The sequence below is a fragment of the Ranitomeya variabilis genome, chromosome 5, assembly GCF_051348905.1.
Source record: "Ranitomeya variabilis isolate aRanVar5 chromosome 5, aRanVar5.hap1, whole genome shotgun sequence".
Lineage (NCBI taxonomy): Eukaryota > Metazoa > Chordata > Amphibia > Anura > Dendrobatidae > Ranitomeya > Ranitomeya variabilis.
The window spans coordinates 474586571-474601377 of record NC_135236.1 but is presented as its reverse complement, the minus strand read 5'-3'; the positions used below and the strand labels follow the sequence as shown (position 1 = coordinate 474601377).

The following is a 14807-nucleotide window of genomic DNA, read 5'->3' as shown; positions in this document are numbered from 1 at the left end:
ATATCCTTTGTAGGAATGTATTGCTATTTTGTGGAGTGTGGCTCTTCTCATGTACATTGTTCATATACATGTCATGTCAGAGTGATACTTATGCTGAAATGTATATTCCATGTGTATTGGTGAATTAAAGCTTTGTTTACATAAAATCTGTAAAACCTCTTCTGCTTTAATTTGGTACAAGAACTTATAGATTTGTAATATAAACATACTGCTGAAATTCAGTCCCCAACATGAGTGTATGCATATGTAAAGACATTGTTCCCAAGGTCTTAGTTTGGAACTAATTTTAGTAGATAAAAGCTCCCAGAAGTTTTAATGCCGTGTTAAATTAAAAAAGTCTAAGCCATTAACCCCCTGATAATTAAATTCTGGCCAATAAAAATGTTTTTACATGACCATAATTTGACCACATTTTAGCACTTTTATTAAGACTGTAAGAAATGAACCTCCTTAAGGGTCCTTGACTTTTGGATATGGGGCGGACCCCACTCCATCTTAAAACCACCATAACTACAGTAAACCTAGGCACTAAAATAAATGCACAAAGCACATTATTTTGGTTGTCAAAATGGCCACAGCTATTATCTAAATTACAGGATTAAATAATCACAGTAGGAGTCAGGTGAAGTGCTAGTACATTGGGATTCACAAGTACTGTGATATCGCCAGCTGTCTGACATACAGCACCAGGACAGACAGCCATAAAGGGGCGGCACGCACTGGCTTGCCATTCAAGCAGAGCCAGTAAACTTTCAGGGCACCAATGATCCTATTATCCTCACTCCTGTGCTTAACCACTGTGCCCGCCCCTGATTGACATTACCATTACATCGTCCTTGAGGCTGGCCACCAAAGCAGAGCCTGCTCACCACCATGAGGTTTTACATCCTCTATTAGTTAAAATGAGTCCACCTTAACTTGTCTGCAACTTCCACCTGACTCCTAAGCCGCAAAGCCGTGACAGGTTATAAATTCCAAGTCACATTTGACACTTTTTTTAAAATTAAAAACTTTTAAATTTTGTAAAACTAGAAGTCCCTGCTAAAGCATTATGGGGACTAAACTTGGCAAACTGCTGACTCACAAAGAGTCATCCTACAGCGCTCAGGAAAGGAAAAAACCCTGTGGAGAAAACCTCTAGGGAACCATGACTTAAGGATTGCCATTCCCTTGGGCTTAGAAGGTTAATGCAAATGATAACTCTTTATAGCCAATATAAAATTTAACCTGGTACAAGATATACAATGGCAAATTCAAAAATACAATAAAGCATTCATCATTATACGAGCAATAATTAAAACGTTTTAGAACAGAAATTATAAACAGGGTGGGAGGGCAGGAAATATTTCCTCAGGTTAATCCGGTGATAGAAAGAGGGATAGAAAGCCAGAGTTACCTCCCCTATATAAACCCCACCCTCCTCACAGTAATACACCAGGCACAATCATACTAAGTTCCTTCGTCTTAAAGCAAAATCACTCTTGTTTAAAATCTACACCACATTACAAACAAAACTGCAGGAGTTAAAGGTCCACCTCTCCCAAAGTCATATCCATCCCCATCTAGTCTCCGGTGGTTTATTTAGCATTAACCGATTTGTGTCATTAAACAACCTCCCATTTGTAAGTATATAACAATTAGTGGTTGCTTAATAGCCTGTTTAGGCAGGAAGACCACTCTTCAAGATGTCCACTGAACGATCTGTGATGGATTAATTAGCGCTTATAGGCTGCAGTTCTTTTCTGCAGCACAAATCCTGTTTTCACAGGACGGCGTAGAGAGATTTTGTGCGTGGTAAGAAGGTGCGGGTTGATATGAATAGCAACCCAAATAGCAATTGTAAAAAGATCAACTGCACTCAAGCTTGGAATATTTTTGCTGCTGAAGTTTTAATAGTGCAAAATAACAACTGCGTTCTGGATATAGGGAAATATGCAACTGGCAAAGTGATGTTTCTACCCATCCTGGGTCTTTTTCAAAAAGTCAATTAGTCCATAGAGTATCAAGGTTAGGATGATACAGGCTCAGCACATGCTTCAGCGTCAGTGTGTCACACTTCAACAGCAAAAATGTTCCAAGTTGAGTGCGGTTAATTTTGCTGAAAATCTTTGCTTTTTCCTGAAATAACTGACAGGCTTACACTGCAAGCTTACCGTGACCCTAGAAAATGCTTATTGATGATAATATTTCAGTGTAAGTGAACCTCATTACTGAACTGAACTTGGATTGCCATCTATCCCATTAGTAGAACCATTAGAAAATGTACTAAAGTCCTATGCGGCTTGGACTTTGAATATGCCTTCTAATAACTGTCATTTTAATGCTTGTTCAGCTGACAATTAACTTTATTGATTCACCCATATACACTGTGTTCCATATTATTATGCACAAAGAGTTTATGAGTGATAAGGTTAGAATTTTTTTTTTTTGCCATTTAAACTCATTGATGGTGATGTGTGTCAGGGCTCTTTATATCACTGAAAGCAATTGCAGATACCTGTGCAAATTAGTTTGGCAGGTGTGTCCAAATAAAGGCAAGACTACTTAAGAAGGCTGTTCCACATTATTAAGCAGCCTACATTTTTTGCCAAAATTGGAAAGAAAAAGGATGTATCGGCTGCTGAGAAGCAACAAATTGTGGAGTATTTAGGTCAAGGCATGACTACAATCAACATTGCCAAGACACTTCATCGTGATCATCGCACAATCAAGAGGTATGTAGCTGATTCCCAGCACACATGTGTGCGTGCTGATAAGTAAAAATTGAGGACTCTTTCCAACAGACAATTGCGTAAGGTTGAAAGAGCAGGTGCAGAAATGCCTTGTCATAGCAGCAGACAAGTTTTTGAAGCTGATGGTGCCTCCAACATCCCCAGAACAACAAGATGTTCAGAGGTTTGCAGCTGTGCGTAAGCCATCCTGTCGACCACCTCTATCCACTGCACACAGGCAGAAATGGCTCCAGTGGGCCAAACGATACATGAAGACTGACTTCCAAACTGTTTTGTTCACCGATGAGTGCCGTGCAACGCTTGATGGTCCAGATGGATGGAGTGGAGGATGGCTGGTTGATGCACACCCCATGAAAACATGGCTAAGGAGCCAACAAGGAGGAGGTGGAGCAATGTTTTGGGCTGGAATCATGGGGAGAGAGATTGTCGGCCCCTCTATGATCCCTGAAGGGGTAAAGATGAACTCCATAATCTATGTGGAGTTTCTAAAACAACACTTCCTGCCATGGTTCAAGAGGGAAGAACCGTGCTTTCTGCAGCAAGATCATTTTCATGCATGATAATGCACCATCTGCATCTCTGGCTGCTATGGGCATAAAAGAGGACAAACTTATGGTGTGGCCACCATCTTCCCCTGACCTCAACCCCATTGAGAACCTCTGGAGCATCATCAAAAGGAGTGTCTATGATGGCGGGAGGCAGTTCACATCTAAGCAACAGCTCTGGGAGGGTATTCTGTCCACATGCAAAACAATTGAAGCAGAAACCATCCAAAAACGGACAAATTCAATGGACGAGAGAGTTCAGAAGCTTCTTTCGAACAAGGGGTCCTATGTGCAAATGTAACATCACCTAGAATAAAGTTTTCACTGGAAAACTGTTTGATTTCATTTTGTAATAAGCTGATAATGCTTATAACTTCACAATGGACCATTTTTTTGTTCAAAATTAAAAAAAAGGTTGACAACTCTGCTGTGCATAATAATTTGGAACATGCATTTGGAGTGTTTATTTTTTTTTAAAAAAGATACTGTTTTCATAGGCAGTTTGTTCCAAAACATTGCAATTATACTAGAACTAGATGGCAGCCCGATTCTAAAGAATCGGGAGTCTAGAATCCATATATACTTTATTTATTCAAATGTAAGAATAATACAATTAATAAATAATAGTAAGAAAGAACAAAAAATGGCTGCACTCACCAGCTCTTGACAATTCTTGACAGTACGGCACATTTCTGATTGGTCGCTCGCGGCAGGCGGCAACCAATCAGAAAAGTGCCGCGCACCACGAAGGCATATATCTTTGTCCACCCTGAGCGGGTGTAGGACGCTGGTGACGTCACTTATCTTCGGACATTATCTCCGGACAAAGCCACGGAAGTTGGCACAAATTGCCGGAAGTAGTATTCTAGGCAATTATATATTAGATTTTAATGTTATCAGTGTTTACCTTTGAACGTTTATATTGTATTGTCCTGTCACCAGCCATGTGTACGATTATCGGCCGAAAGCCTCTCTGGAACCAATAATCACCCCATGTAAAGGTATCTTTATAAGTTAAAGATTCAGAATACTATGACTTTTATCATATCCTGAACAGTCAAGTTTTTTATGAACCGTTAAGGTTTTCTGGTTGAAGTAAAAAAAACTCTGAGTGTTTACAGTTTGAAACCATAAAATGTTGAAAAATTATGTCATTCTTGAGTATATCACTCAATGGTGCTCATAAAAGTGTCAAATTTGATCTATAATATACTTTAATATACGTTACTTTAATCTTTAATATACTTAAGAACAGGGCCCCAGACATCACACAGGGGGTCTGAAACACCGCACAGTGGTCCAAAATATCGCTGTGCTCTGCCTGGGGCCCCATATGCTGCCTGGGGCCCCTGTGCTCTGCCTGGGGCCCCATATGCTGCCTGGGGCCCCTGTGCTCTGCCTGGGGCCCCTGTGCTCTGCCTGGGGCCCCATGTTCTGCCTGGGGCCCCTGTGCTCTGCCTGGGGCCACTGTGCTCTGCCTGGGGCCCCATATGCTGCCTGGGGCCCCTGTGCTCTGCCTGGGGCCCCATATGCTGCCTGGGGCCCCTGTGCTCTGCCTGAGGCCCCTGTGCTCTGCCTGGGGCCCCATATGCTGCCTGGGGCCCCTGTGCTCTGCCTGGGGCCCCTGTGCTCTGCCTGGGGCCCCATGTTCTGCCTGGGGCCACTGTGCTCTGCCTGGGGCCACTGTGCTCTGCCTGGGGCCCCATATGCTGCCTGGGGCCCCTGTGCTCTGCCTGGGGCCCCATATGCTGCCTGGGGCCCCTGTGCTCTGCCTGGGGCCACTGTGCTCTGCCTGGGGCCCCATATGCTGCCTGGGGCCCCTGTGCTCTGCCTGGGACCACTGTGCTCTGCCTGGGGCCCCATATGCTGCCTGGGGCCCCTGTGCTCTGCCTGGGGCCACTGTGCTCTGCCTGGGGCCCCATATGCTGCCTGGGGCCCCTGTGCTCTGCCTGGGTGTAGGACACTGGTGACGTCACTTATCTCCGGACATTAGCTCCGGACATTAGCTCCGGACATTATCTCCGGACATTAGCTCCGGACATTATCTCCGGACATTAGCTCCGGACAAAGCCACGGAAGTTGGCACAAATTGCAGGAAGTAGTATTCTAGGCAATTATATATTAGATAGTAGATGACTGGAAAATAACAATGACTGCAATTCAGATAGGTAATTTAGAGAAAATATGAGGAAATATTATTTGCATAATAATTTGGAACACAGTGTATACAGCCCTGGCAAAAATTAAGAGACCACCGCATCAAAACCCTGTCATGGGCAGCCCAATCTCCAGACCTGAACCCCATTGAAAACCTCTGGAATGTAATCAAGAGGATGATGGATAGTCACAAGCCATCAAACAAAGAAGAACTGCTTAAATTTTTGCACCAGAAGCAGTGTGAAAGACTGGTGGAAAGCATGCCAAGACGCATGAAAGCTGTGATTAAAAATCATGGTTATTCCACAAAATATTGATTTCTGAACACTTCCTGAGTTAAAACATTAGTATTGTTATTTCTAAATGATTATGAACTTGTTTTCTTTGCATTATTTGAGGTCTGAAAGCACTGTTTTTTTGTTTTTTTTTGTAATTTTGACCACTTCTCCTTTTCAGAAAAAAAATACAAAATGTATTGCTTGGAAATTCGGAGACAGGTTGTCAGAAGTTTATAGAATAAAAGTACAATTTACATTTTACTCAAAAATATACCTATAAAGAGAAAAATCAGACAAACTGAACATTTTGCAGTGGTCTCTTCATTTTTGCCAGAGCTGTATATACAAAGTCACTTTGGCTGAGTATGCCATGTATTTTCAATAAAAAAAAAGCCGGAAAAACAGCTTCAGCTTAACACAAGGATAGGATTCTTTACCTCAATAACAACTGTTGGGGGAGAGTGAGATGGCCTTATTCAATTAGACGGTGAGCTGTTTCCACCAAAATCAGCTGGTTTTGCCAACTATTCTGCTTGGCGGCGCGCCCCTATGTTTCTATGAGAAAGCCACTGACAGCCATCTATGCTGCTTGCTTTTCTTCATAAGAACAAAGCAATTAGCACACTAAATCTGACATGCCCAATTGACATTTCCACTGACAATCAGTTTGCAGGAGCCCCCATTCACGATAGACTGCCACCTGAAGCAGATTTGGCCCAGATTGGTCTAATGTGTATAGAGGCCCCAAGGTATAAGTTTTCCATTATCACAGGTTGTCACTTTAAGAACAGTACGTTTATGCTAAAATTGCCACATTGAAAAAATGTGGAGTAGGCAATAATGCTGCTGGCGCTTCTTCATCAGGAAATCCTTAAGAACATGTCGTTGTCCTGATGAAGAAATGCTGGCAGCGCAGCATACCCATGTCTTTACATCTCTTCAATTCTAAGAATTGTGCTGTCTCACAACACAATCAGGTGAGCAATTTCCACATTTTTAAACATCCGTTGTCTGAATAACGCACTATTTTGCTCTTCTTTGTCCCTACAGTTTTCATTCAATGTTGCCACTTGCTATAAAGAGAGCTCAATAAATTTCATGAACATGCATGCACTTATGATTGGTATAAATACTACTTTGGGGGATATTATGCTTGAATCATTATTTTTATTTGACTTACTTTTATGTTTGCAGTATCCTTATAACTCAGAGTACCAGACTTCAACAATAGTGAGCGAAAATACCAAATCTCTGTTTTTGGGACAGCTAAAAGAAGCAATGTCTGGAGTGTTTGAAGGCTCAGCTGATATCTTCTCCACTGCTCAATCAATGTCTCCTGTGTCATTCTACAATAACCCAAATGGTGACACTGGTAAAGAAGGATAAGAATTTAGAATGTAACTTTTCACTATGCGAATAGATGTTTGACTAATATATTTTATTGCTTTGTCTTTGTTGTTACTGTTGTTTAAAAATGTTTGTGGCATATGGCAAAGCCACCCAAGAAGAGACTACTTTCTTGTCACATTGTTGACCTCAGTTATTAGAAAGAGTAGCCCCCTGTAACCCCCAGGCGGGCCGCATAGACAATCAGTTATTACAGTTGCCAGAGCAGGTGTGACTATTAGGGATTAGCGTATCACCTACTGTAATGTACAAAACTCTGCAGCAGAGGAACATTTGACTAATGGCCCTTAAAGTGTCACTTGTGGAGTCATATAGGTCAAACTGTTAGAGAGTCAGTGTGTGTGGTGGCAAACAGGTGCAGGTGACCCTTTTGACATGAATACACCATCATCATGCAGTCACATCCACTGGAGTCAATAAAGCATTTTGGCTTCTTGAGCTGGATACATTTTATGAGTAGTTAAATTGACAGATAAATGCTTAAAAAATCTTGCTAAAGTGTTGCGTTAATGAAATTGACAAGTTACACATCTTCTACACGCATCCCTAAATTGTACATTATGACTTTTTCCATGTGTGCGCTACATTTCTGAGATTGCTGGGTCTTCTGTTACCTAGTAATCTGGACCATCTCTTAAAGGCCTTTTCTGGTTTCATATAAATAAAGCTTTATGAATATGTAATGAAGAATTCTACAATTTTCCAAAACATCAACTTTGTGTTAACATGCCCCACTATTTTTAAGAGTTTTGCAGTAAATGAATAATTAAAAAAAACATTATTTATTGACATCCAGAGTTGAAGGGTACATACTACCCAAAATCTCTCTTCACTAAGAATTTTCTACAATTTTTTATAGTATAGGCTCGTCTGTGAGCTAATCAACCTCAAACCCAAGCTAGTACATTGCCACACAGAACAATGGGCCCCATATATTGCTCCATACACAATAATAATACCAGAAGACCCAGACTCATAGTGATATGTGGACAGAGCACTATACACTCAGCCATGGAAAAAAACCTCCAAAATAAGCATTATAAAATAGGAGGAGCATAGGAGTGTTTAAAAATGTACAAAACGACTTTATTAGCACCTAAAATATTACATACTAATCACACACAAGCAAGTGCAAAATAAGGACACACAGAAGTGGTTCTCCGAAGAAATGTATAATTACAGAGGCTTCGGATACAGTTCAGAAAATTCTTTATGGTAAGGTCTACTATGCAAGTTTGTATCTTTTTAATTAGATACTGCCTTAGATAGGGAAAACACTACACAAATCTCCCATATCAAAAAGAATCATTGCTATCCCTTCAGAGGTGCAAACATAAATGTGAAATAAAAAAGTTATATATGCAAGTTTGGCATAGTAAGCCACTAAAATGTGTATATACTAAAAGTCGAGAAAAATGAATGACACGCACTCTGTTGTAATCATGAGGTGCAGGCTGATCCTGGACTAAGTCTAGAGGTCATACAGATGAGAGAAGCAGCAGCAGTCAAAAAAGGCTTTATGTGATTCAGTTTGCAAGTAAAAAAGTTTATTGAACATTCACCACAGGAAAATATCATCACAATGAAGTGCCAAGGTATGGTAATGTTTCGACCCAATTCCTGGGTCTTTATCAAACCTCACTTGCGGAACAGAGAGAATAAATCAGGTTTATGGAAGACAGAGGTCCCAGCTGGGGCTTACTGTGTTTGTTCTGGCAGCGCCGTCTGTGGTGGTCTTATGCTCCATACAAAATAATGCACCCCATAAAATGCTCTATACAGAATAATGAACCACATATTATGCTCTATACTGAATAAGGGGCCTCATATAATGCTCCATACAGAATATTGGGCCCCATATAATGCTCCATACAGAATAATGGACCTCATCTAATTCTCCATACAGGATGGGCGCCAGAAAGTGCTCCATACAGAATAATGGGCCCCATATATTCATCCTTAAATAATAATAGACCCCATATAATTCTCCATACGGAATAATGGACCTCATATAACGCTTCTTGCAGAATAATGGACCCAATACATTGTTCCATACAGAATAATGGGCCTCACATAGTACTCCATACAGCATAATGGACCTCATATAATGCTCCATACAGAATAATGAGCCCCATATATTGTTCCATGCAGAATAATGAGCCCCATATATTGCTCCACACAGAATATTGGGTTTCATATAATGCTCCAAACCGAATAATTGACCTCACATAATGCTCCAATACAGAATAATGGACCCCTATATTGCTCCATACAGAATAATGGACCCCATATAATGCTGCTTACAGAATAATTTGCCTCACAAAATGCTGCACACACAATGGGTCCCATATAATGCTCCGAAGAAAATGGGCTCCATAAATAAAATATAAATAATCAAATACTTACCTCTCCTCATTCTCCACTGGATGCAGCTCTGGTCTCCTCAACGCCGGTGTCTTCAACCTATTTTGAATCTCTGTACTGCTCAGCGCAGAGAGCGCACTGTAGTGATTTCATCGTGCCCTTTGCCCTGAGAAGTCACAGAGTCAGAAGACATGCAAGAGACTGGAGCTGCTGCCAGTGGGGTACAAGGAGAGGTGAGCATTTCAAACAGTTTGAAGCACGTGGATGGTGCTGACAGTGCCTGTGCTGGCACCATGCTGAACCCGACTCTCAGCTCTCATTGCATGCCATTGTCTCCCATGGCGAGTGGGCCCCCTTCATGCTCAGGGCTCCAGCACTTGCCCGGGTGTGCCAGGTGATGAAGCCAGCCCTGGGTATTGACATACTAATGAGAAATTGCACAACAAACTGAGAGATCTATTTTTCCTATTAACCCTTATAAAAAAAAATTGGGGGCAAAACAATATTTTAGCAGTAAAAATGTAACTATTCTGTCTTTACCACCAATGGTATAAATTCATGTGAGGCACATGGGGTGTCAACATGTTCACTGCACAACGTGATGAATTCCTGAGAGGTGTAGTTTGTAAAATGATGGTACTTATGAGGGGTGTCTGCCTTTCTAATGCCTCAGGGGCTCTGCCAATGTGATATGGCACACTCAAACCATTCCAGCAAAATCCGAACACCAATATGGCACTTCTTACCTTAGGAACATTGCACTGTGCCTCAAAAGTTGTTTTCGACCACATATCAGTATACTCAAGAGATATTGGCATATATTGGTATATATCAGTATACTCAAGAGATATTGCACAACAAATTGTATTGTCTATTTTGTTCCCATTAGCCTTGTGAAAATGAAGAATTTGGAGCAAAACCAACATTTTTGAGGGAAAAAATATTATTTTCACAGTTCAATGTTATAAACTTCTGTGAATTACCTGGGGGTTCAAAGTGCTCACGACCTGGCTAGATAATTTTTTTCAGGCGTTTAATTTGCAAAGTGGCATCACTTTTGGGAGGTTTCCAATTTCTAGGCACATCAGAGGCTCTCCAAACTTGACATGGCATCCGTTAACTGTTCCAGCCATTTTTTCCTTCAAAAAGACAAACGGTGCTCATTCCTTTCTGAACCCAGCTGTGCTCCCAAACAGTAGTTTTCCCCCACATATGGGGTATTGTTGTACTCAGTAGAAATTGCACAACAATCTGTATGGTGCAATTTCTCCTGTTACCCTTGTGAAAAAAAGTGGGGCTAAAAGAAGATTTTTGTGGGAAAAATGTGATTCTTTTATTTTCACAACTAAACGTTATAAACTTGTGTGAAGCACCACACATCTAGATACATTTCTTGAGTGGTCTAGTTTCCAAAATTGGGTCACTAGTGCGGGATTTCCACTGTTTGGGCTCATCAGGGGCTATGAAAAGGAGACATAGTGTCTCCTAACAATTCAATCAAATTTTGCATTCAAAAAGTCAAATGGTGCTGCTTCCCTTCTGAGTTCTGCCATGCACCCAAACAGTAGTTTTCCTACACATATTAGGTATCAGCAAAATTTTTGGCAAAAAAAACATTTTTATGGGAAAAATGTGATTTCTTTATGCTCACAGCTCAAAGTTATAAATTTCTGAGAAGCACCTGAAGGTTCAAGGTGCTCGTCACTCATCTAGATAAGTTCCCTGAGGGGTCTAGTTTCCACATTAGGGTCACTTGTGGAAGGTTCCACTGTTTAATCACATCAAGGGCTCTCGAAGCATAACATGACATTTGCTTTCGATTCCAGACAAGTTTGCGCTCAAAAACTATGTTCCTTCCCTTCTGAGCCCTACCATGCACCCAAATAGTAGTTTTCCCCCACTTATGGGGTATTTGTGTCATTTTTGCAGTCCATCTTAATCTGTTACTCTTGTAAAAATAAATTATTTGTGAAAATAAGTTAAATGTATTTTCTTTCCACATTGTTTCAAAATCTGTGAAAGACCTGAAGGGTGTTAGGGCTAGCGGAATGCACCAAATAATTAGAATAGATAGAGTAAGGTGCGTTTGCAGCCCGGGGTCCACCGTGCAGAGATGGAACCTGCTGCTAAGTAATGACGGATTATATGGCGGTACAATGTGGATACACACACGGGTTAACCTTACCCTGTGTGAAGGAAGCGAACCCTGTTACGTCACAGGGCCGCGGTACCGCACCTAGAGCGCAAGCAGGGAGTCTCAGAACTCAATCCCAAGACACAGGATTTGAGTTCATATAGACCTTTTGCGCTCGACACCGCAACTGAGGTGTCAGAGTGAAGGAAACAATGTTAATAAAGATGCACAAGAGTGCATGCGGTGCCGCACTGGCAGACGTCACTAACCACCCAGGCTTGGGTCAGGAAAGCGCTGTGAAAGCGCACGGCACCGCACCGGCGGTCACAGCAATAGACGCTGTTTTGTATGTTACGTGCTGATCCACAAACATCCACCTTACGCAAGCAGTCATACCATAGGGATGGGATATTTAAGGACGACTTGCACTCATCAACACACACTCATATACAAATGTACACTAGCGCATGGCCGTGCGGTCATGCGAACCCTTTATAGCTGCAGCATGTACAGGACCTTCCCAGAAGGACCAATGGGAAGCTGCCACAGAAGTTGAGCACCTTCAGGACCTTCCTGGAGGACCAATGGAATATGCTGCAGTATCTGAGCATTTGACCCTCGATCTCCAATGGGAGATCTTACCCTGGGCATGCTCAGAAGGGGAAGAGCAGGACTTAGTCCCGAAAGCGTCTGCTCACCGCTGCCCAGCACCGGCTTCAATGGCAGAAGCTGGAAAAGCAGCAGTAACCCTATGCACAGAGTGAGACTGAGCAAGACGCTGGGACCGACATCTCCGCTGAGGAGACTCGACTGCGGCTGGAAAAGAATGGGAGACCGCAGCGGAGATGGTTCGAGATTCCCCCTGTGCAGAGGTGGGAACTCGACACCTAACATTACCCCCCTCCTAGGGCCCCCCTCCTTGGACCTCGCTACGCTCAAAGGCAGCAATGAGCTGTGGAGCTCAAATGTGTTCAGCAGGCTCCCAGGACCTGTCCTCTGGGCCATAACCCTTCCAATCCACCAAATAGAATTTTTTGCCACGTACCACCTTGCACCCCAAAATAGCGTTCACCTTGTAATCGTTCGTAGATGAACCCAATGTCCCGGCTGATGACTCGGAAAACCGGGACATGTATACGGGCTTCAAGAGGGACACATGAAAGGTGTCGGTGATACCCAGGCGTGGAGGAAGGGCCAGACGGTAGACCACAGGGTTAACCTGTTCGAGGACCTTGAAGGGACCCAAGTAGCGAGGTGCAAACTTAGTGGACTCAACACGCAGCCTGATGTTATGGGCAGAGAGCCACACTAAGTCACCAGGAGCAAAGGTCGGAGTGGGGCGCCGATGAGCATCGGCGGAGGACCTCATTCTCTCCTTGGAGGCCCAAATGGCATCCTGAGTGCGGTCCCAAATGTCCCGTGCCTCCACAGCCCAGTCTGCCACCCTGGAGTCGGCGGATGACATGGGCATGGGCACAGGGACACGCGGATGCTGGCCGTAATTTAGGAGGAATGAAGTCTGACCGGTGGAGTCAGCTATGGCGTTGTTAAGTGCAAACTCTGCCCACGGTAGCAAGGATGCCCAGTCATCCTGCCTGGCAGAAACAAAATGTCGTAAATATGGGACCAGGGTCTGGTTGGCCCTCTCTACCAACCCATTCGTCTCGGGATGATATGCCGAAGAGATATTCAACTCAATACTGAGTAAACGACAAAGCTCTCTCCAGAATCGAGACGCAAACTGGGGACCCCGGTCACTGCCAATTTTGTCCGGCATACCGTGTAGGCGAAAGATATGTTTGATGAACAACGCAGACAGAGCCCATGCAAAAGGTAGCCGTGGAAGAGGCACCAAGTGCACCATTTTGGAAAAATGGTCAGTGATCACCCAGATAATGGTGCAGCCACGAGACTTGGGTAAGCCCACCACAAAGTCCATCCTGACCATCTCCCAGGGCCTGTCCGCCACCGGCAGGGGGTAAAGCAACCCAGCTGGCCATTGCCGAGGAGACTTGTTCTTGGCGCAGGAGACACACGCCCGAACATAGTCTGCGACGTCACGAGCCATATGCGGCCACCAGTATGTCCTCGCCAAGAGCTTAGATGTCCTCTTGGTCCCAAAATGTCCACCCACCCTGGACGAGTGAGCCCAACAGAGAACCTCCGATCGCAAATTAGATGGAACGAAAGTCTTGCCTGGGGGCACAGACTCTAGCGAAACTGGAGCCACAGTTCTCAGGCTCTCTGAAGGGACAATAAGCCGAGGCTCCTCCTCTGATGACACTACAGAACGAGAGAGAGCGTCGGCATGAACGTTCTTTTCCCCAGAAAGAAAATGAAGGGTGAAATGGAACCGGGAGAAGAACAGGGACATCTAGCCTGACGAGAATTTAGCCGCTGGGCTGTCTGTAAATACTCCAAGTTCTTGTGGTCTGTGAACACCTGGAAGGGAAAGCGAGCTCCCTCCAGAAGATGTCTCCACTCTGAAAAAGCCAACTTCATAGCTAGCAACTCCCTGTCCCCGATGGAATAATTCCTCTTTGCTGGTGAAAAGGTCTTAGAGAAGAAGAAGCAAGGATGCTTCCGACCTTGAGCATCCTTTTGGAAGAGGACTGCTCCAGCACCACTGGATGAGGCATCCACCTCCATAATAAATGGCCTATCTACATCGGGGCGATGTAGGATGGGAGCGCTAGCGAAGTGTGACTTAATCGAGAGAAAGGCCTTGGAGACCTCCTCCGAGCACAACTTGGGATTTGCCCCCTTCTTGGTGAGGGCAACCAAGGGAGCTACCAAAGTTGAGAAGTGAGGAATGAACTGGCGATAATAATTAATGAACCCCATAAAGTGCTGCACTGCTTTGAGAGAATGGGGTTCCTGCCAGTCCATCACAGCCTGTGGCTTGGCAGGGTCCATAGCCAATCCCTGGGCAGAGATGATATAGCCAAGGAAAGGCAAGGATTCCTGCTCAAACACACACTTCTCCAACTTGGCATAGAGGGAGTTAGCCCGTAGGATTTCGAAGACCTTGCAAACATCTCTCCGGTGGGAGTCTATATCTGGAGAGTAGATGAGAATATCATCCAGATAAACTACGACCGAGGTGGAAAGCATATCCCGGAAGATGTCGATTACAAAGTCTTGGAAAACGGCTGGGGCATTACAGAGCCTGAAGGGCATCACCAGATAT

At 43.6% G+C, this 14807-nt stretch overlaps 1 protein-coding gene across 1 annotated transcript in view; it reads left to right on the top strand.

Annotated features, from left to right (window-relative positions):
- Nucleotides 1–14807, top strand: part of PTPRQ (protein tyrosine phosphatase receptor type Q) — a 677639-nt gene that overhangs the window by 279956 nt on the left and 382876 nt on the right. The window contains exon 16 of the mRNA XM_077265498.1: nt 6907–7084. Within this exon, the coding sequence (XP_077121613.1) occupies nt 6907–7084 (178 nt within the window). The remainder of the gene's footprint in view (nt 1–6906; nt 7085–14807) is intronic.